The sequence below is a fragment of the Peromyscus eremicus genome, chromosome 7 (assembly GCF_949786415.1).
Source record: "Peromyscus eremicus chromosome 7, PerEre_H2_v1, whole genome shotgun sequence".
Classification (NCBI taxonomy): Eukaryota; Metazoa; Chordata; class Mammalia; order Rodentia; family Cricetidae; genus Peromyscus; species Peromyscus eremicus.
Window position 1 is genome coordinate 14,556,231 of NC_081422.1, and position 23,438 is coordinate 14,579,668.

Here is a 23,438-nt window from a genome sequence, read left to right on the forward strand (position 1 = left end):
GTGCCCTGTTTGTGGTATATGACATTCTGTAGAGATGTAAACAAATGTCTACTCCCCAGATAGGGTGCTAGAGCCAGATCAAGGAAACAAGTCCATCAAGCCTGGCTTGGCAAACCAATGAATTACTGAAGGTTACTTATAGGAGTATGGATGACTCTGAGGCTGCTATAACAACAAAAACCCTATCCAAGCATGGGAGATAACAAGAAGCTACATCCTTGGGCTCCCTTTCTAATTTATTAGCAGTTCCATACATATGTTTTCTATGTAGCAGCAATTGTTTACTATTCATAATCTGGGGGATGACCCCTGAGCATTTTGAGTCCTGAAGGTTTGACAAGTTTCCTGTTTCATTAGCTTCCTCTCCCAATGTCATTCAGGGCATCCTTGTATCCTCTAGGAGAGAATATTTCAATTCAGCAAATACCTACACAACAGTTCCCAGAACATACTCAATAGATGGGCTAGTATTAAGATAATAGACAGACTTATGTTCAAATCAGGACTATACTATTATTAGCCGGAGAACTCAGGCAAGTGACTGATGTGTGCCATATTAACTTCTTCATTGGTAAACTGGGAATAATAAAAGAACACACTGATGTTTATTTAGAGTACTCAATAGTTACTTATAAGGCATTTCTGCTTGTCTATGAGAAGCACTACATAGTGTTTGACCATTTATTATCAATGCATTATAGTCCTGTTATGAAAAAATGTAGTCCCTATAAAAAGGAACACCTCACAGAAAAAAGCACCCAATCTTGTATGCACCTAGTTATAGAACTGAAGAATAAATAGAAAAAAAAATGACAAAGTTCTAAGAATGTTAATCCATAATCATAGTGGAAGACTATCATGGCTCTACTACAAAATTATTTTAAAAGAAAACAATTTGTACATACCGTTAACATTGAATGTGTTAATGTGCATACACCCTATATCAACATGTAAGAGAATATATTACTTTCAAAAAACTATGGATATTATTTGACAAACAGGTTTACCAGTTAGACATGCATTAAGATGGAACTTAACATTGCTTCAAAAACAAACAGCAAATCATGTTGGCTTCAACCAGAAAGGGGTTACTTTTAATCAAAGCATGAATTTAAAAAAAAAAAAAAGAATCTAGAACTAATGTACTCAGTCAGAGGTTTTTTTTTTTTTCTTCTTCGAGACAGGGTTTCTCTGTGTAGCTTTGCGCCTTTCCTGGGACTCACTTGGTAGCTCAGGCTGGCCTCAAACTCACAGGGATCTGCCTGGCTCTGCCTCCCAAGTGCTAGGATTAAAGGCGTGCGCCACCACCGCCCGGCAGTCAGAGGTTTTTGAGGAAACTAAATCATTGTTACTGTTCCACTGCTTACATCATCATGATCAAAACAAGAGAAAACAATTCGCACTCCAGATCATACAGCCACTTGCCAAGAGAAAGTATGAGAGGAATAGAAAATAAATGAGAAGTCAGGCTTTTCCTTCGGCCTCCAAATTTCATGGTGCCAGTCTTGAGGCTTTAAGAAATCCTGGCATATTATTTTAATACACTTGCAGATTTAAAAAAATATTGATTTTGTTGTTGGGCTGACATGTGTGGATGTCAGAGTCTGTTGTCTACTTTCACTGTCTGGGTTCTGGGGACTGAACTCAGGTGATCAGGTCTAGTGGCAAGCACCTTCACCCAGTGAGCCATCTTGTTGGCCTTAAGCAGCACAAAATGGACACTAGGTACTTGCAGGACAGAAAGAAGAAAAAAGATCAATATCAAAAAGTCCTATACTCTTGACAAAAATACTATGTTAGCCAGTTCTAGCTTGCATCAAATTCACAATCTACCTTGTCAGCCTCCTGAGCGCTAGGATTACTAGTGTGTGCCACCACACCCAGCCCTTCAGAAGACAAGCTATAAATACACTACACTGAATTTCTGGAAAAGTGAAGGGCTGTTTTTTGGGGTGGGGTTATACATATAAACATACATGTTTATAAAACAAAGATTGAAAATTAATAAACTGGTAACTGAACCTACAGATACTACCTACTGGTAGAGGCATCCCCACACTCATCCATTTCATTTTCTGTATAAATTATTACAGTTACTCAGCAGACAGCTGATGCTGGAGCATCCTGACATGTATTACTTCACTTTCCTAAGGTGTCCCTCTAATTTATGTGCTTAGAAGAATTATTGCCAATTTTTTCCTGCATCACAGGAATCCTCAAACACTTGCCAATGCCTATGATACTCAAGGGGGCTTATCAGAAAGCATTTTCATACCTCTTTAAGGAAGGAAAAGAGTCGAAGATTTCCCATTATCACAGCAGAGCACCTCATTATCTGTGGTGAGTAATGTGAACACTTTGCTATACAGTTTTCTGAATTTCTTTTGTTTTTCAGTGGTGTGATTTCCCACAAGAAAGACTGTAAGGACTGACATCACTGAAGACCATTACCACATGACCAGCATTCTACTTACCAGTTTTTTTCTAATACATAATCTTGGGGACATATTATAAGTGAACTAAAAAGCTTTATCACACAGGTGTCTTTGCAGAAAGATTTAACAATTTACCAAATGTCATTTCACATTGATTAAAAGGATTAAGGTCTATTGAAAACTTCATTACTTTCCTGGCAAGTTTCTCAGATGGTTCTCAGAGAGCTGTCTCCTGACCCTCAGATAATCTGTAGTTTTCTCCCACACTGTGTCAAGGTCGGTCTGTGTTTGACGAATGCAGTAGGGAAGAAGTGAAAATACACCTTTTGGAGGCCAGGTCATATTTCATTTTTTAATTGGCTTCTCTTGGAAGGAATCACCCTTCCCTTGGGGGAGGGATTGTTCTTTTGCCATATTATAAAGATATGTAATCACGCAGAGAGGCCTACACGGTGAGTCAGTGTACCAGCAGTCAATTCCTAGGCATGTGAGAGGGAGCCATCCTAGAAGTGGTTCCTTCAATGACAACTTTAGAAGACGCAGCTCTGTTTGATGTCTTGAATGCAAGCTCATGAGAAGTCCTGAGGAAGAACTACACAACTAAGGTGTCCTCATATTCCTGACCTATAAAGTGTGAGGTATTTGTTTAAAGCCACAAAATTTGGGTGAGTTTATACACCAATAGATAACATGTACACCTGATGTAAACTCTCTCGAGTTATCTTAGATCAACAAAGCTTTCTCTCAGTAATTTCTCATCACAATTCATATCCACCTGTTATGTACTCTTTTGTGCACAGAGAGGTAGGAGTTACTGGTGAAAGATTTTCCACAATGGTTACATCCATAGGGTTTTTGCCCAGTATGAGTCATTAAGTGCTTCTTCACAGCTGAGAGATTATTAAAAGCTTTCCCACAGTGATTGCATTCATATGGTTTTTCTCCGGTATGTATTCTCTTGTGCACAGTTAGAGAAAAGCTACTGCTGAAGCATTTCCCACACTCACTACATTCATAGGGCTTCTCTCCAGTGTGAGTTCTTAAGTGCTGGGTTAGATATGAGCTCTTCCTGAAGGTTTTCCCACAATCCTGGCACTCAAAGGGTTTTTCTCCAGTATGAATGCTATTATGTCCAGTGAGAGAGGATCTTGTACTGAAGGCCTTTCCACACTGAGTACATTCATGGTGATTCTCACCCCCTGTGTGAATTCTCTTGTGGCTTTTGAGGTTACAGCTGGTACGAAAGACATGAAAACACTGGTTACATTCATAGGGCTTTTCCCCAGTGTGAATTCTTACGTGAAGTCTGAGGGATGAGGGATCACTAAACGCTTTTCCACAGTGATTGCATTCAAATGGTTTCTCCCCATTATGGATTCTTTTGTGAACAGTAAGATAAGATTTACTGCGGAAGGATTTTCCACACTGACTACAGTCATAGGGTTTTTCTCCAGTATGAATTCTCTTGTGCTGAGTAAGGTTAGATTTCGTGCTGAAGACTTTAAAACATTGATTGCATTCATTGATTTTCATTCCATGATGATCTCTTTCCTGTTAATTATGACATAAATTTTAACTATAATTTATAATATTAATACTATAACATGCTAAAATAAGATTCCTTCTCCCAGAAAAATCTATGACATTATAAAACAGTTTGGCTCTTTAGTGCTTATATATAACTTCTGCTTAGTTTGAGCTTGTTCAAAGGCACAGCCATTTGGCTATATATCCTTATATTCAAAAACGTTTCCTGATAATTTAGGACCACTTATGTTTCAAGCACTCAACACCTGATTCACGCTTAATGAAATGGGAACTTGTGGAAATTCTCAGGGAAAAAATATGTCTGAAGTTGGCTTAATGTTTTTCTCTATCAAAATATCGTTTCATAGTACCTTCCTAGATACATCACTTCCTCAAGTTTAGATGATACTGTTCATGATGACTCTCTGGGTTTCCTATCTTTTCTAACCTGGGAAAACCAGAACTCATTACCTCCAATTTGACTGTTTTCCCACCATTAGCATCTTCTTTGCTAAAGACATGCTCCTTAGGAGTTAGCCATTTGGCTTTAAGTACAGTCTCCAAATCTGAAACAAATTAAAAAGAAAAATAAGTCAACAGATGAAAAAAAGTGGTGAGGTGTACACATGATTTAAGAAAGACTCTGAGAGATCAGAATACTTGGTAAAGACTGGAGAGAAGGAGGAGTTGGATCTGGAAATTTTAGGAGTTAAAGAAAATGTATTCTAGACATATATTGAGATGGATAAGAAATGGACAAAATAAATGATCAGGAATGGAAACTGTGACTTAAAATTTACAATTTCTTTTTTATTTTTAATTGTTTATATGTGCTTGTATATACTGATATCTATGGTAAAGAGAGGGGTTGGGTTCTCCTGGAGCTAGAATTATAGGCAGGTAGGAGTTTTCCTATGTGGTTGCTGGTAACTGAACTCTGGTTCTCTGCAAGAGCAGTACGTACTCTTAACCTTGGAGCCATGTCTCCAGCCTATGACTTAAAATCTGTAATGCAAAGAACTGCATCTTTGTTTTTCCTTCACAGGCCAAGGCATGAGATGACAAAGGCAGAGTTGAGAGAAAAGTAAAAACAGTGGTAGTTCCTATCTACCTTTTTCAGAGGAAAAGAATACCTTACTTTTCACTCCTGCTTCCCAGGCCATAGTTGATAGGATTCCAACCCCGCCCCATGGTCCTGCATGCCCAGTGAAACACTTAGTCATCTCTACCTAGTCATTTTTGGATCAAACGTCCTGTCCTGCGTGACCCAGGCCCCATGTTTGTGGTCACGTAGTCACGTGGATGTGATCTCTGAGCATGGGCCTGCTGTGCAGATGTGTCCTGGCCTTTATAAAGCAGCGCTATGTTCCCCGGGTCTCTGTCTCTCCGTCTGTCTCTCTCTCCCTCTCCGCCTCTCTCTGCCCCTCTTTCTGCCAGGCCTGGCTTCTCCTGTCCTATCCCCTCTTCTCTCTAGTAAAGCCCATTCTAACTCTGGTAACCATGGCTCTTGACTCTTCCGCTGAACAACCAGCACCGTTATCCTTTCATTGGTGCTGTGGACTCGGATCTCGGATAGGAAGTTCTCTTCACACCCAGCTTCTGGGGCTGAGTGTTGCAGGGAACCCCTGTACTGAGGGCCTCGACTGCCCACCATGGATGCCCACACGTGAGTCCTCCGCTGTTTCCACAGCTGAGCCTGACCTATATTCTTCACAACGGAGCCCCTGGAGCTGGTCCTTGGCTGCGTACCATGACACACTCTATCTTGACGAAGTATAGGATGCTGTCTGGCCCCTGGGGGGTCCTCTGGGTAAATACACCCCAGCCCTTATTCATAACTCGATGGCGTTTTGGATAACCTGTGCTGACTCATAGATCTTTCTCCTTGCCTCAAGGACACCTGGGATTCGAATCTGATCCTGATTTGTTATTTTAATTTTTTATTTTTTTCTCGGCTGCAGCCATGGGACAAAGGGGCAGAAATTTGGCGGATACCAGTAAATCTGGCCTCATAAAACAGTTACTTTATCCCCAAGCTTTCTGCTAAAGCTTTCAACCCTTCTCCCTCCTCATGTTTTCTCTGCCACGTACAACCATTTCTGTCTAGCTGACTTCTGCTTTCCGCTCTCTGGCAGTGGGAGGGCTCTCTACTGTTCTGTGGGCGGGCTCAGTTTAACTCACCTTAACTCCTCCCACTCATTTTCAAGCTGCCATGAGAGGCACAGATGGGTCTGGAAGCTGGCTAAGATCCATGCAAATAAGTTTACAATAGTCAGGATGGCTCTGAAGCCAGAAATCAGTTTATAGTCGGCCTCCTGGCAGATCTTCCAAAAGCTGTCCTCAAGCCAGCAAACATCAAGGAAAAAAAAAATTCAGGACATGGAGTAAAATCCATCTTTTATTCCCCAGACCTCCCCGACTAAAACTTAAGTATCTGGAGAGCAAGGCTCCTGACACCACAGGCAAAAGTGTCATCTGTGGCATTCAAGGTGTGCCAGGGAAGAGATAAGAAGCCCGAGAACAAAATTGCCAAGTGCTGGCACTCGCTGACTCCTGAAAGCTGTTGGGTCCCTGTTTTAAGTGAGGAAAAAGGCCATGGGCTAGCGAGTGCCCTGCCAGGCCATCAACAGCCTTCTTAAAAGTGCTGCCTAGAAAGACAACCAGTCAGCTGACTGCCCCCAGACACCAAGAGGCAAGGGGATAGACAAAGACCTCCAGCAGGCCTAGGCTTGGCCACAGGCTCACAGGGAACCCAGAACGCAGCATGGAAGTGATCCATTTCTTTCCTTCTGGACACCAGAGCCACTGACCCGGTCCTGGGAGTTTGGGGATGTCATCTCTCCTTGTTTCCCTATTGTCGGGGTAGGGAGGACAGCCTTACCCACCTCACCAGACTTAATTGCACTTTCAGGGTTACTTAATGGGAAAAGATTTCCAGCTAAGATAGGAGCTTCCACGTGCCTCACTCCAGATCTACTGCCTGTGTTTCTCAGGTGCACACAGACAGGGCCCTGATCTTTGCCTTGTCCCTAATTCCAAAGAAGTAAGTTCTCATGCACCACAAGCTTTTCTCTTCCCAGTTCCCTCTTCTAACTCATTGCTTAGCTAATGTTATAGGACCACCACAGAACTGGAGTCCAGAGATCATCAAGTAAGAAACTGTAACAGCTAAAAGGTATTTATACCCCCAGACCCAAAAGTGTCTGGGCTCTATAAAAACAGACTTTAATATAACCATCTATTACTGTTAAATGCTCCAACAATTGATCACCTGTCTCCTGGATGCCAAACTAGTAAAGGAAACAGGTGCCTTAAAATAATTTGTCTCTGATAAAGCTTAACATGTTCCAATCTCTGTCTCTCCTATTAACACTGACCAATACAAGCGGAGTACTAAACACCACAAATGGTCACTAATTTTCTCATGGCTGCTCCTTAACATGTTCAAAATTTTTCCCAAGCTCCAGAAACCAGCTTAAATCCATCTGGACAGGTCAGATCTACTTCAGGCTTTTCCTGTCTCACCAGCATCCTGTCAGATACAAAAGCAGCCAGTGTACCAAGCCAAGATGGATGCATGGTTCCAGAGCAATGGACGACAGACAGAACATCATCCCACAATTCCTGTCTACCTCGGAAACTCCCCTCCCTATTCCCCCCAAGAACCAACTGATGCCCACCAAGTCAGCTGGAAGCAGTTTTTGGGAGAAATGATGCCCCACACCCACTCATCTGCCATCTTTTATAAAAGATAAGAGTCCGGGATGTTAGGAATTCCAACCACGCCCCATGGTAGTGCATGCCCAGCGGGACACTTAGTCATCTCTGCCTAGTTATTTCCGGGTCCTGTGTGACCCAGGCCCCATGGTTACACGGTCATGTAGTCACGCAGATGTGACCGTGTGATCTCTGCACGTGGGCCTATGTGCACAGATGCATCCTGGCCTTTATAAGGTGGCGCCATGCCCCCCCCCCCTCCGGTCTCTCTCTCTGCGCCTCTCTTTCTGTTTCCTCTCTGCCAGGGCTGGCTCCTCCCCTCCCCCTTCCCTCCATTAAAAGCTCTAAAAGGTACCACTGGGTTCTGTCGTGACTGTGACCTTTCCATGCAGTAACCAGCGCCAGCCACCAGCGCTGTTATCCTTTCAATAGTCACTTCCCAGAAGAGCCCAGACCCACTTCTATTCACCTGGACAGATGCCAGGAATACTTCCTCTCTCCTCTATTATAGCCTTGTCTTCTTGCTCCAACTGGGATATCAGATTTGGTTTATCAAGGTGATGCCCTATTTATGGAGAAAATACATGTAATGTTAGAAAGATTATTCAAGCGCTATGCAACTCCATAAACCTGAAGCCAAACTTTTGAAGATTAAAAAATGTGACTTTAGCTGCAGTGGAATAATTTTGTCTAAATTCCAAAGAACGTAGTAACTTTCATAAGGAACAAAAATATAAGTACCTCTACCTCAATTTCAAAGTAATGAGTTATTAGTAATCCCAGATGTGCATGCCTAAGTTCAAATATACATTTAAAAGGCCCTTAAAGTTTGAACTATAGAGAATATAAAGTCAGGACAAGAGAGAGGGTGAGGGTGAGAGAGAGAGAGAGAGAGAGAATCATTTCTCAAGGAAAACATTAGACAGAAAGTTCCATGAAAATATGGGCCAAACCTGTTTTCACTACTGTGCTTCGAAATGCCTATTCACATTTAAGGAGATAAAAGTGCTTAAGAAAGACTTATAAAATTGACAATGAAAATGATGAAAAGGGAAATTCAACACCCCCCCCCCCAAAAAAAACAGTAAACAAACTTACACAAATAAATTACCTTTCTGGAACTACAAACTTCAAAAAAATCAAATCTGTTAGTAGAATGTTTAGTTATGGAAACAAAATTCAAATAACCCACCCCTGACTAAATCTGAGTAATAGGGCTTCAGGCCATTTGTAACTGACTCATACCTATCCTTTCTCTGTTCTGGTTGTGTACCAAAGAGGGCAACAAGCATTGTTTATCCCAGAGGGAGCAGAACAGAGCTTAGTCTGTTTTCTTTTGGCCTCCAGGGACTTCCTGCAAGATTGGCTTAAAAGGTGTTCCTTTATTTGTTTAACTCCAAACTTAGACACACATGTGATAAACACATTTAAAGGTCAATGTATAAGAGAAAACAGAAGATACAAATAAGCACTAAACCGAAAAGTATACTAAAAGAAGTTTGCTTAGAAGGTTATTGTAAACATAATGTTCTCCAGAATCAAGATTGTTACAGATAAATCCAAGGTAAAAGCATACACCCAGGGAAGACCTTACAAGGCACTAGGCTCACATTCTTGGTTAATCTCTGGCTTTGCACGAAACAGAAGGTCAAGGTAGTGTTAGCAACCATCTCGCTTAGTATTTATATACCCTCATGCAAGCACAAAGTTCATTTGAAGAGATTAAGAGATTTAAGTTTTTGGTTCTAGTACTTGAAAGAAATATCTGACAAATTACCTGCGTCTGCATCTGATAAATCTAGATATTGGAAAATTAGTTTCGAAACATCAGTAACGCTACATTCAATGAATAACATGATAACCCCACAGATAGAGAAAAATCAGACTCCAGATTTGCTGCACAGATTGATTAACCTAATGCAAATCCAAAACACTCTAAAATCCAAACCTGGTTTTTAAACTTTTATTATTGAGAATTACATACATAAATACAATGAAACATGATCACATTTATATCCTCCTCAATAGGTCCCTCTCTCAATTTCATATCTCTTAGTTTCTATCAATTGCCACCAGCTCCCCAGGAGGCGGGTAGGATCTAGATATCATCTATCCTAACTATGAAGGAATTTGGCTGGCTTGATCTTATGCATGTTTTGTTCAAATAACCACAGCTGCTGTGAATTCATGAGTGTGCCAGCCACGTCATGCCTAGAAAGCCATACTTCATAGTATTCTTCTCCATCTTCCATATTTTATGTTCTTCCTATCTCCTCTTCTGTGACATTCCTTAAGTCTTAGGAGGGTAGTGGTAATATAGCTTTCCCACTTAGAAATGGGAAATGGGTACTGAGTCTCTTATTCTCAGGACTTTGACCAATTATGCATCTCTTCCATTGATTCCTCACCACTGCAAGAAGCTGATTTTTTAACCAAGGTTGAAAGTAGCCAAGGTCTATGGGTATAAGCACAAATATTTACAAGATACTTTGATAGCATGGTCATTTAGCAAAATAACAATAAAAGGTTCCATTCTAGGGCCGATGACTTTCCCAGCCATGGGCTTTTACTAGGATATTGCTAATAATTTTTTAAAAGTCAAGAAGATCATTGTAAGTTTGAAGCCAACCTGGTCTAGCCTTATTACATAGGGAGACTGTCTCATAATATGAGATAGACAGAGACACACAGAGAAGACAGACAAATAGAGAAAGACAGAAACCATGATTTTAGAAGGGGATAGAGTTCTATAATAATTGAGATTTCAACACTTTAGTTTCAATAACATATTAATTCCTTTAAATGAGAACTGTGGTGATATTTTGTTTGTGCTCTCACAAATAAAGCTTGCCTGGAGATCAGAGTACAGAGTTAGCCATTAGAGGCCAGCCAGTGATGGCATACAGCTTTAATCACAGCACTTGGGAGGAGGAAACAGGAAGTGATATGTCTGGGCCGAGAGAGGAAGTGATAAGACAGGGTGGAGAGAGGAGCTCGGCCCTTTCAGGCTGAGGATTCAGTGGAGGTAAGAAGTCTCTCTAGTGGCTGGCTCCTTTACTGATCTTTCAGCATTTACCCCAATATCTGGCTCTGGGTTTTTATTATTAAGACCAATTGGGATTCGTGCTACAGAGAACTGACCACCTAATGTCAGTAAAGAAACAATGGACATAAAGAATAAACTAAATGGCTCTAAGGACATGTAAAGTACATGCACCAACAAGAGAAAACATATTCAACTCAAATGCACATGCAACAATGTCCAGCACTGACTAAATTAGGTAACAAAAGCAGTATTACTATATTAAAAAATGAAGTACCAGGTGTGGCTCTGTGAGACTATACTCTCAGCTACTTAGAAAGCTGACACAGAAATTACTTGAACATAAGAGTTCAAAAACAAGCAAGGCAGTGGTGGCTTATACCTTTAATCCCAGCACTCAGGAGGCAGAGACAGGTGATCTCTAAATTCAAGGCCAGCCTGGTCTACAGATCGAGTTCCAGGACAGCCAGGGCTACACAGAGAAATTCTGTTTCAAAAAACCAAAATAATAATAATAATAATAATAATAATAATAATAATAATAATAAAAAAGAGTTCAAGAACAGCCTGGGAAAGAGAGACTCAATTCCATAAGTAAAAATAAAACCACTACCACCATCCTGTAACAAAAATCAATGGCTCATGCTGTTATCTCCTCTAACAATAATGGAATAAAATTTCAAATGAGGAACAGAAGAATATACATTGTAAACCTTACTAGTGTTAGGGTGATAACACTAGCCAGTGATCTACAGAGATAATTCAATAATGATCAAAACTGTCACTACCTTTCTACTTTAGAAAAATGAATGACCTCATTTTAAAATCTGTAAAATTTCTAGGAATCCTAAACAGAAAATAAACTGTTAAAAAAGAACAAAAAGGTCAAAGGAGTTTGTAGGGAGTTTGTTTAGTGGGCAAAGTATTTACTTCAGCAATGTGAGTGAAAGTCTGGATCACCAGAACACATGTAAAGCTAGCTCACAAGACTAGCCAAAACAGCCAGCTGCAGGTTGTGTAAGAGACCATGCCTCAATGTATAAGGTGGAGAGCAATCAAGGACGACATCCAATGTTAACCTCAATGTACCCACTCTCCCACATTGGTGCACACATATCATAAACACATACAAACACACACACTCCATATGTACATAGATTAAAAAAATACAATGGCCTGTATTCCCTACAAAGCAAGTTATCAAAACAATATTATATAACTCGGACACATGGACTACTGGAATAGAATTAAAAGCATTCAAGTACACTTATACATGCAAAGTAAATCAATCAATCTTTGATACACCATCCAAGACCATTTTACAAAGGCACTAGATAACTGTAGGCAAATGTAAAAGAAAGAATGAAGTTCAACTTCCTCTGCATCATCTGTCAAACTAACTCAAAATGATCAAATACCTAAGGTAAGAATTAAAACCTATAAATTATTGGAAGAAAATACAGAAGGGCTTTTTTTGTTTTTGTTTTTGTTTTTTTTGAGACAGGGTTTCTCTGTGTACCCACAACTGTCCTGGAACTCACTCTGTAGACCAGGCCCACCTAGTATTAAGAGATGCACCTGCCTCTTCCTCCCAAGTATTGGGATTAAAGGCGTGCATTACCACTGCCTGAGTTTTTTAAAAAGGTGCATTTAGTAATGTCTTCTTGAATATATCAAAATCATAGGCAAAAAACAAAATGGAAAAAGAAAAAGAAAAAAGTAAGAAAGAAAAGCTAGAGGGGTGAAGAAGCTGTGGTGTCTGCTCAGCTATAGCTGAGTCTCTTGTGATTAACAAGAGATCAAGACCACTGTAGTAAAATCTTTGCTTTGTGGGGACAATGGATGCTGGGACTGCAGAATCAGCTGTGAATAAGAGAATAGCATAACTGAGGAAGAATTTTCTGGGAAGTGTTTCCTCAGGATCAGCACACAGAAGCTGCTGTAGTCCTGAGGGTGTCAAGACTGTACCTCATGCTAACAGCTAAACTGAGTACTGTTAAGAATCTCCAAGTCGGCCGGGCGGTGGTGGTGCACACCTTTAATCCCAGCACTCAGGAGGCAGAGGCAGGCGGATCTCTGTGAGTTTGAGGCCAGCCCGGGCTACAGAGTGAGTTCCAGGAAAGCCTCCAAAGCTACACAGAGAAACCTTGAAGTGGTACTGTTTTTGAAAGCATGAAGGAATCCCTGAAGAGAAGCTGGGAGAGGCCCCTGGTGATGACAAAACCTCAGTTGCAGTAGAAGGCCCAGGATTGAAGGGGTCATACAGAGAAGCTGAGAACCCTGGATGCTATTAGTTGAAGGTACAGCCAGCTCAGTTGCAGTGGAGACCAGAGCACTATGTTGGAGTGCCAGTAGAGTGGCATGATGACTAAAGACATCAGAAGCTGTAGAGTGGAGCTGGCCTAAGCCTAGGAGACAAGCTCTGTGTGCTGTGGAGGGTGGAGCTCAAGATAACGATTCAATCCCTTCCGAGAAGCACAGAGGACTGTGAATGGATCAGAAGACATCAAGGGCCTAGCTTTGTACTGTTGAACTTTGGTTTTCTTTTGCTTTGACTATAACTGTGCCCTGGTTTTTCCCACATGGAGTTAAGAAACTGTGTCTTTTTTTTTTTTTTTTTTTTTTTACTTTACAGGAGCCCACAGTTGAGAGATACTGAACTTCTAAAAAATAATTTTGTAGTTTTAGAGAGACTCTGGATATTTTAGAGATACTTCGAATATTTTAGACAAACTCTGAACTTTGAAAAAGACTGGATATTTTAAAAAGACTAGGCTTAGAAAGTGATTGAACTTTTAAAGACTGTGGGACTTTTAAAAGTTAGAAGGTTTTATATTATTATTTTAATATTAAAATGAGATCTTGCTGGGCGGTGGTGGCGCACACCTTTAATCCCAGCACTTGGGAGGAGGATCTCTGTGAGTTTGAGGCCATTCTGGTCTACAGAGTGAGATTCAGGACAGGCACCAAAACTACACGGAGAAACTCTGTCTCAAAAACAACAACAACAAAAAATGAGGTCTTTAAGATGAACAAGAAAGTAAAAGTTATAGTGATGGGCTTATGCGTCGAGCTGACAAGGGGTCAACTTGACACAATGTCAACTGGACTCAAGCTAGAGTCCCTTTGTAGAGAGGATCTGAACTGAGAAAATGCCCCTACCAGACTGGCCTGTGGTACTTTTTCTTGACTGATGATTGATACAGGAGGGCCCAGTTCACTGACCATGAGGAGCTTAGTAAACAGCATTCCTCCATGGCTTCTGTTCCTGTTCCTTTCTCCAGGTTCTGCCCTGAGTTCTTGTCCTGGCTTTCCTCAGTGATAGATCTACAAGATGAAAAACTCTTTCCTTCCCAACTTGCTTTTGGTCACAGTTTTATCAGAGCAATGAAAACTCTAACTAAGACAACAGACAGCATTGAGAAAATGAAAAGATGCATAATAGAGGAATTAAGAGAAAACTGAAATTTGAAAAGGTCTCTGGTATCCAAAATACCTAGCAAATTTTCATGCTCTAACAGAAATACTAATAACCCAAATGGACAAAGGACTTAAATGGACGTTTTTTCACAGTTAAATAGTTAACAAGTACAAGCAAAGGTGCTTAATATCATTATTCATTAAGAAAATGCAAATCAAAAACAATGGGTATCATTTAACATCCATTAGAATGACTATGATCAAAAGAAAATATTCCAGATGCATTAGTGTGACTGTATAACTGGGCATATGTCATGGAAGACTTTGAGTGTTCATAACAAAACAAAACAACCCCAGAAATATCACAAGAAATAAAAGCCAATGTTTAAACTAATGTGTAAATACTCCTAACAATATTATTAAAAATACCCGTAGCCAAAAAATAAAAAAGTAACCAAATTCTTAACAATCAATTAATAGATAAGCAAAATTTGGTATGTCCATAATACTAGTTATTCATTACAATGAATGAAACCCTAGTACATAGCTAAACCTTTAAAATATAGTATTTGAAAGCAGATTAATGGTAACCAGGGGCAATGGATGGGGTTTGAGAGTCACCTTAGCAAATTCTGCATGTTTTCTCTCATACATGGTTCCTAGCCTCAAGTTTTTCTGTTTTGTATCTTTAAACCAGAGTACATATGGAAGGTAGGAAACTAAATATGTTCCACTGGTGAAGGATGCCTTCAGGACATAGGTGGATGGGGAAATAGTAAAACACAAGTAAAATGAAAATAGAAAATGGAATATGGGGACAGAAAAGTTCAAGATTAGAGCTGGGTAGAGAATGGGGAAATGAGGTATTAGCAGGAGGCTTAACTAAATGAAGGGTACATGAAAAACCTTTATGGAGTGGGGAGGTGGTGGCACACACCTTTAATCACAGCACTTGGGAAGAAGAGGATGGTGAATATCTGAGTTCAAGGCTAGCCTGGTCTACAGAGTGAGTTCCAGGATGGCCGGGCTACACAGAGAAACCCTGTCTCAAAATAAAACAAAAACCCAAAACAAAACAACCCCCCCCCAACAAAAAACAACCCCTCTAAAAGTTGTGTGGAAACCTATAATCTTCTAATCCAAGGAGGAAGGAAAAAAAAAAAAAAACAACTGCAATTGGGGGAACAGTTGAACACAGGTGACAGAAAAGGACATGGGAGATACACTTGGGGTTAAAGTTTAATTAAGTGGAGATAGAGTGACTGGGGAAAGGAGATGGTGGGCAGGAGTGGATTAGCCAAAGCTAGGACCTATGAAGAAGCCTTGCGGTGGTTTGAATGAGAATGACCTCATAAGACTCATACACTTGAATGCTTGGTTCCCAGTTGGTGGACTGTTTGGAAGACTGAGAGGTGTGGCCTTGTTGGAGGAGCTCTGTCACTAGGGGTGGGACAGGCCCTGTCTCTCATTCTTGGCCTCCATCTTATAGACGATGTAAGTTCTCAGCTACTACTCCAGGGCCATGACTGCCTACCTGCCTATCTGCCACCATGCTATCCACCATGATGGCCATGGAATAACACTCTGAAACTGTAGGCAATCTCCTACAGTTTCTTAAATGTTTTCTTTTATAAGTTGCCTTGGTCACAATGCCTCTTCATAGTGATAGAACAGTAACCAAGACAAGCCTTTTGGAATCCATTGGCTTGCAAGCTGATTTTATATATATATATATATATATATATATATATATATATATATATATATATTATATTATATTTTAAAATATACTCAATTGTATATTTTAAAATGATTTAAACATTGTTTTGTTTTATACCAATAAATAAACTGGACTGAAAATCTTGCTTGAGTCATTAAATAAATGCAGCACAGGGCTGATGGTGGCTTACCAAGTGAAACCAGGTTCTTCCAGTTTTCCAGCATTACCTTCCTGTACAGAGTTCTTTGTAAAGGATCCAGCAAAGCCCGCTCCTCCTCTGTGAACTGCACAGTCACATCTTCGAAGGACACCAGCTCCTAAATCATTCATACATCACAGCTTAGCCAAGGACCCCATCAAAGACAATAAGAGAGCCCAAGATGGTAGACCCATAGACGAAAATCCAGAGCAAAAGATGTTAGGCACATTGAATTCTATCTGCCTTGGCTTTTAGGCTTTGTATCCTGGCTCTTCTCAGGTCTACTGCCCTACCTCCCAAAGTCCCTTTCTTTTTCCACTCAGACTTGAACTCCTGTAATCTCATCTCCTGGGACTAAGCACAAGCCTGGCACAATCCACAAAGGGGAGAGATAACTGTTACATGAATGATTAATTTCCCCATGCTGTGATAAACTGTGAAAAAAAGACAGTCAAACTTTTAGTTGACCTCACTACAAGCTCTTAGGAAGTGTATGGCATCCTTAGAGCCTCTGGAAGGAGCTTTGAGAATACAGTGAATATTGATGCAACAGACATTTTCTGGGATGTCTCTGAGCCCTTTCCAGATGCCTGGGAATCCTGCTTGGAGTGTATAAGTCTTTAAAGTAACAAGTTTTATGCAAGGAATGACTTGGAAAAAATGAAGACCCAACTCACCTGTATCAAGTTTGTCAAGAACTCATTGGCCAGCCCTTCTTTCCCTGTGTGTCCTTTCTCGGGAGAGAGTGGGTACAGAGAAGACTGAACTGGGGAAGAAGAAATAAATCAAGAGAATCTAGGATATCCTAGGATGCTCTGAGGTTTACTTATCCACCTGAGACTGACAATATACCACCACCCACACTTACAGCATGCATGAATATGCACACACATAGCACCTTCTTCTACCCCTGCACAGATACTTAGTCACAGCTTTCATAAACACGGCATAACCTTGTCTCAACTTAGCTAAGATTCAGAGTACCTGGGTCTGACTGCCTATGAGGAAGAGAATGTTTATTCCAGGAACAATTAAAGGTATAATTCAAAAGAGACCATATAATCATCATGAAGACGACAGTTCCAACACCTAGCAGTTACATCGTATTCTAAGAGCTATCTATCATATCTAAGGACTACTGGGCTTCACTCCTTTCCTGCTAGGCCTGAGCCTCCTCAATGGCTACCCATCCTCTACCACTTTCTGAACACGGGGACCTTTGAATCTTACTCTAAAGGCTGCTAGGACCCAATGACCTACCATGTATCAGAGGAATGGCAGCTGCTGCCATCCCGACTCCAACACTAGAGTTCCTGAGCACAATGCAGTAGACGGGTCAGATACACTTCTGCCTCCCACAGACACCAAGGGCAGCACTCTGGCATCAACAGAAGATAGGCAGTCTCCACAGCCACTCTCCTTCCCAGGGGGGTTGAAGACGAGCCCTTTTCAACTTGTTCATCTTAGCCGTCTTTCAACACGCACATCCCACACTGGACCTTTATCCTGCATGGCAGGTTGTCTGTCCAGGGAAGAAAAAAGGTCTGTTTTCCCTCTGCTTTCACATCACCAGCAATAAGAATTCTCCCCACTTCAAGCACCACAGAAATTCTGAAGTCTTCACCAGCTGGACATCTACTAATTCAATCTACTTCTGGCACAATCTGCTTGAATACACTATCAGGCTTGAATATTCACAGGCTGCAGGATCAGTTCCCAGAGTGCCCCTATACCCCAAATGTAGACGCCAGCTGACAGCCCTAAGTGGGCTTCCCTATGTTCTTCACCTAGTGGCTGAAAACTGGGGCTCCCATGATCCCTTTCTTAGGTTTGATTAATTTGCTTAATAGGTCCACACAACTTGGGGAACAATTTCTTTATTGGTGGAGTGCAGCCATTTCTGTCTTAGCTTGTTAAAACTCACAAATTTCTAAGGAGGCTTATTAAGATTCTGGAAATTCTAAAAGGAGGCTCCTTAAAACATGAAAAGTAAACAACTCAGGAGACCCCGATCCATAAAACTGATCGGATTCACAAGGCCCCTGTCTCCTCAAAGTAATATAAGCAGTAAGGACTGCTGAGGAGACAGAGACCAGCCTAGCTACCTGAAGAGGGTCAGACCGGCTAAGCTGCCTGGATGAGATATTCTCTGACCTGTGGAACTGCTGAGGAAACAAGGAAAAGCTTTTTCACACACAGTTGGCATAGCTCTTATGAAATTAATCTGGTCAACATTAGACGAAGAAGCATAAACTTCCAGTATTTATCCTTTCAATCCCATTTCTAAGAATTAGCTCAATGATATTCAAATACCAAAAGACTAGGGTAAGATCACTGACTGTACTTATAATAGCAAATAATTAAGAGAATCACAAACGGTCCTGGGGAGATAGCTTAGCAGGTAAAGGCACTTGCTGTCAAGCCTCACAATTCTTCCTGATCCAAGGGACCCACATGGTGGAAGATGAGAACTAGCAAGCTGTCCTCTTTTTTGTTTTTGGTTTTTCGAGACAGGGTTTCTCTGTGTAGCTTTGTGCCTTTCCTGGAACTCGTTTTGTAGACCACGCTGGCCTCGAACTCACAGAGATCCGCCTGGCTCTGCCTCCCGAGTGCTGGGATTAAAGGCGTGCGCACAACCGCCCAGTGCAAGCTGTCCTCTTACCATACTCTATGGCATATAATATCCGCACACAAAAAAATAAATGTAATAAGATAAACACAGCCCACATAGTAGAAGGAGAGACCCAACTTTTGCAAGTTGTCCTCTTACTTCCACAGTAGCACATGTAAAAATAAATAAAAGGTTAATAAAAATTAAAAAGAAATAAATACAAATGATCATCAAATAGGAAGGGTTAAATAAAACTGTAGGCAACCTACATAATAACACAAAGCGAGAAAAAATATAAAAACAAACCTGAAAACATCTGTAGGTACTGATAAAAATGATCTTCAATTTAAGTGTTAAAAATAAATCAAGATATCAAGAAGGTGGTATGTGTATACATGATGTTTCTTTTTTAGAGGAAGGGGAGGTCTCCTTTCTCTGAAATTCACACCATAAAGAAGCTTCTTGGGGTTTAGTTGATTACTAATGCATCTCAAGGAAAGCAGTGTAGAGTATATGGGACAGGGATAGAGTAAAAACACTTAAGGAGTTTGGACAATGTGACAAAGTGGATTTACAGGGATTCTTTGGCTCCTAGGGCTCTTTGGAAGACAGATTTATAACTCTTCTCATTCCCAGTGTGCCTCAGTTCTAATTTACAGCACCTACTTTGCAGAAAGAATTCTGATGCTGTAAGTAAGGTGGAAACACTGAATCAGGAGATACCCTGGATGTACAATTGGATTGTATTAGCGTCAGGACAGAGGAGTCAGAATCTGAGATTTGACAATGTAAAGCATAGGAGTGAATGGAGGGAAGTGAGGTAGGAAGGGAGATACGAACAGCAAGAGACAGGAGGGGACAGAGAAAGAGAGAGGAAGTGACAGATAGAGACAGGATGAAAGGCAGACAAACCCAGAGCCAAAGAAAGCTGAGGATGCCTCCTTGGTTTTGAAAGTGGAGGAAGATTGCCAGGTATAGTGGTGCATGCCTTTAAGCATTCAGGAGGCAAAGGCAAGAGGATCTGTGAGTTCGAGGCCATCCAGGGCTCTATAGAATAAAACCTGGGGGTGGGGTGGGGAGAACAAAGGAGGATGGAGGAAAGAACCACAAGACCAGGAATGTGGAAAGTTTGTGTAACATGGAAAAGGCTTTTTAAAAAGCTTATAGGAAAGCTGCCTGAGGCACTTAGACATCAAGAAAATGATGTCTCTGTGCCATCTGAAGCCACTGTTTACAGTAATTTGAGATACCAGGCACCATTAGCTTGCAACCCAATTACTACTCCTTTCCAAATGGCTCTGCTGTCTCCTTAGACTCAGTCCTCAACATTCTCATCTTTACCGTCTTTTCTGTTAGCAGGTACATCCCATAGAGATAGGACAAAGTCTGTTTTGGGCCTCATGCGTCAGGCCCAAGGCCCAGCTCATCAAAGTGACCAACTGTTCTAGATTGTCTAGGACTGTTCTGAGTCTTCGGGGTCCTCTGTCTTAGAAAACTCTTCAGCCTTGAATAAAATGAAGGTCTTGATCATCCTAACTTGTGCAATAATGAGTATCAATTACACAATAACCAAATATTCCCTTAATATGATTATAGGAATGCTAAAATAAAAATTGGCAGGAGTAGGGATGTGGCTCAGTGGTAGAACACTTGCCTAACTTGTCCAAGACAAGTGTTTGAACCCCAGCCCTGGACAAAAGAAATCAAACACATATAGCTAATAAATATCTTCCATATTATAAAAGATCATACTGTTGTTTCAGAAATGTTAAATTCCTATTAGGAGGCAAGGTAGGAAGGAAGGACAGCCTTGTACCTTACTCTTTAATCTGAAAGTTGTTCTCTGATATTCTTCCAAATGTTTTCAATTCTTATCAACATTTAGTAGCTAGTCTATTCAATTTTAGATTTATATTACTAACATAAAGAATCGCAGAACTTCTGTTTCATAATGCCCTTTTACTCTGAAACTTCATGAGGATGTACAGGTGTTTAGAAGTCATATGGAATGACTTCTGAAGAATGCCACTGAGTAGTTCTAGCATTTACAGGAAAGACTTGTAAGTGCTAAAAAGACACATAAATATCTCATATATTTGTGCTTAATAAAAAATCCTGAAAATTTCAGTGCTGTGGTACACAAGAAAATTCTACATTTATGTGCTTATTCATATTCATGGTTAATTATGCTTATTTCATATAATTTGCACGTAACTACATTTACTTATTACACACCTTAGTATGCATCCCTTGAATATAAACCCATCAAACACTGATACAGCTTCTTCAGACAACCCTCACTCTTAAGTGGTTGCATCCTTAGAGTTACAACCTGTTACAAGCAAAAGAAAAGCCCTATTGAAGTTCCATACTGCAGGGTCGGCTGGAACTCCATTGCTTCACATTCCACATCACATACATCTGGTTACATGAAATTCATTGATTAATGAAGGCAGGTGTTCACTGAGGCGTTTTCAACCTCACACTGAGGTTTCAACACAAATCTGTTTGAATGATTTTTTTTTAACTGAAAAAAAGAAAAAAGGCATAAAAATCGTTGCTGAGGCCTTTTACAGAAAGCACGAGTTATGTATGATAGGAAAAAAAAAAAAAACAAAAAAACAAAAAAACTCTATACCCGCCCTCCACCTGTGTTTACGAATTTAACATGTAATAGGAGCCCAGCCTATGGCAGGGAAGATGGAATTACCTGATCTCTATGCAGGCACAAGCTCAAAAGGGCAGGCAGAAGATGAAATGATGTGTCTATTTAATTGCGCAACTTATTTGACTGGAGAGCGATCTTCCAGTGACTCCATGGACGGTAAACATGCCTTGTCGCTTAGAGGGCCTAAAAGTGACAGGACTGAACTTCACAGAGCTGAAGGATTTCCACCCCCAGCACTACTGCTAATATGCACTGCTTGCGCCTTGCAGGACAGGACCCAAAATAGCGTCCTGGGCCTCCACCCGCCCGCTAACATTAGCTCTGTCCGCTCCGCCTCCCTCTGGGAGAACAAAAAGCATCTCCAGAGCTGTGAAGTGCAAGAGCTCGGGATTTATCTCTGGGCGACGGAAGGGGCCTGAGGCCTCCGGGAGGAAGCAGGAGTCCGGGGACTCCCTGCCGAGGACGCTGGCGGTCAGAGCTCCTTCTCCATACGACCGAAGCCCATTGTGCACACACTACATCGCCCCTCCCAGCGGCCCAAGGCGCCCACCGGGAGGAAAAACTACACCAGCTCCCTGGAGCCCGCTTCCTCCTTCAGTTCCGCCCTGCGCTTCCACTTCCGGCCCTTCTCAGTTCACTTCCGCCCAAAAGTTAGTCGGGGGTTTCAGGGCGGGGTTAGGAGGCGGATTTGGCATCCGTGGACCCTTGTAGATTGTAACTGTTCTTCCCAGTTTGCTTATTGACTCTGTACACAATTGGACTTCGGGATAGACCAGCCAAGGAGACCAGGGGCGGTTCCGGCGGCGGGGGACTGTTGGAGGAACAGAACCTGGGCACGGGAAGAGCTAAGCTTGGCCGGCCGGGTTAGATGATAACGGGGTGGGGTGGGGGGATAGTCGGAGGGAGTGGCTGCGGTGGGGATTAGTTCCGGGGGCAGGATGATGATAGGCACAGACAAAGCCTGGAGGGAGTGAACTGAGTTGACTGGGGGTGGAAATTAGTTTTAGGGGTGGCCAATGGTAGTGTAGGGTGTGAGATAGGCTTGCTGTGTCCCAAGGAACAGGGATTGGAATTGCAGGGATGGGAATATGGACGGGCATTAGTAGTGTGGGGTGTGTGAGTCCTATGGTCCTAGGGAATGTAAGATCATCCCCAGGGGTGCTACTGCAGGTGACCCGCCTTGGACCATGTAACAACACGATCCGTGAATGAAGCTGTGTAAGGAGAATTCTGATTGCTTGTGAAAAAACTCCAAGAGAACAGGACAAGAGTCCTGTGACCTCAGCCCTCCAAGTACAAAATTGTTCTCGAAATGTGCTTTCATGCCCCTCCCAGATTTAATAAATAGGAGTGGGTTTACTTCAGATTATTTTACTATTCAGATGATGTTTCCAAGCTCGGGTTGTCCTCATGACTGTATGCAGCAGTGGTTCTTAACGGGAGTGGGGGTAGGGGGTTGAAGGACCCTTTCACATGGATTGTCTAAAACCACTGGAAGACACAGATATTTACAGTACGATTCATAACAGTAGCGAAATTACATGAAGTAGCAAGGAAAATGATTTTATGATTGGGGGTCACTACAACGTGAGGAACTGTATTAAAGGATTGCATTAGGGAGGTTGAGAACTACTGGTATACAGCCTAAATGCATGTGAACATGCTTTGCCCTTGTGACTGTATAAAGCTTGAATTCATATGAACTTTGCTCATATGACCCTGCTTAACCCTCAGAATACCCTCCGACTATAAATTGTTTGATGCCCTGAATAAAGTTGGCTATTGCATGAGACTTCAGTCTGCCTCATTTTTAGGCTCCATCCTCCCAGGCTCATACGGCCACCAAGAGTGGTAACAGATCACTCAACAGTAACCTTTCTTCAGTCTATTCTCCATGATTATACAGCCTACTAGAAGTACATTGTACACATTTCTCTGCAGTTTGCTTCTTGAAGGCCAACATTATTTAATTTTTTGACAATTTTACCACATATCTATATAATGAATTGTGGTAAAATAATTGCAGGTATGAGCAGAAAACTTCAGCATGAACACTGGGTAGGGATAACAAAAATTATTCACCTTATGACTCTAATTG

At 41.4% G+C, this 23,438-nt stretch overlaps 1 protein-coding gene across 3 annotated transcripts; it reads right to left on the reverse strand.

The window, feature by feature from the left end:
- Positions 1-1,246: 1,246 nt before the first annotated feature.
- Positions 1,247-21,604, reverse strand: Znf558 (zinc finger protein 558). Of its 3 annotated transcripts, none has more exons than XM_059267367.1 (7): positions 21,383-21,604; positions 17,322-17,583; positions 16,739-16,827; positions 16,053-16,179; positions 8,149-8,244; positions 4,434-4,528; positions 1,247-3,986 (listed from the first exon to the last, which is right to left on the reverse strand). In XM_059267367.1, the coding sequence occupies exons 2-7, from the start codon at positions 17,350-17,352 to the stop codon at positions 3,201-3,203; spliced, it is 1,224 nt and encodes a 407-aa protein (XP_059123350.1). In that variant the 5' UTR covers positions 17,353-17,583; positions 21,383-21,604; the 3' UTR covers positions 1,247-3,200. The 3 variants fall into 3 exon arrangements, with proteins under 3 accessions (XP_059123350.1, XP_059123349.1, XP_059123351.1); XM_059267366.1 differs by lacking the exon at positions 21,383-21,604 and adding an exon at positions 20,908-21,178; XM_059267368.1 differs by lacking the exon at positions 17,322-17,583.
- Between the last annotated feature and the right edge of the window lie 1,834 nt (positions 21,605-23,438).

Excerpts from the sequence above, each read along its gene's own strand:
- Znf558 (XM_059267367.1), bottom strand. The coding sequence starts at position 17,352 with ATGGCAGCAGCTGCCATTCCTCTGATACATG. Across the intron at positions 16,828-17,321 it reads TGCCATTCCTCTGATACATG|TTCAGTCTTCTCTGTACCCA; the intron begins GTAGGTCATTGG and ends CTTCTTCCCCAG. Across the intron at positions 8,245-16,052 it reads GAAGAACCTGGTTTCACTTG|GGCATCACCTTGATAAACCA; the intron begins GTAAGCCACCAT and ends CTCCATAAATAG.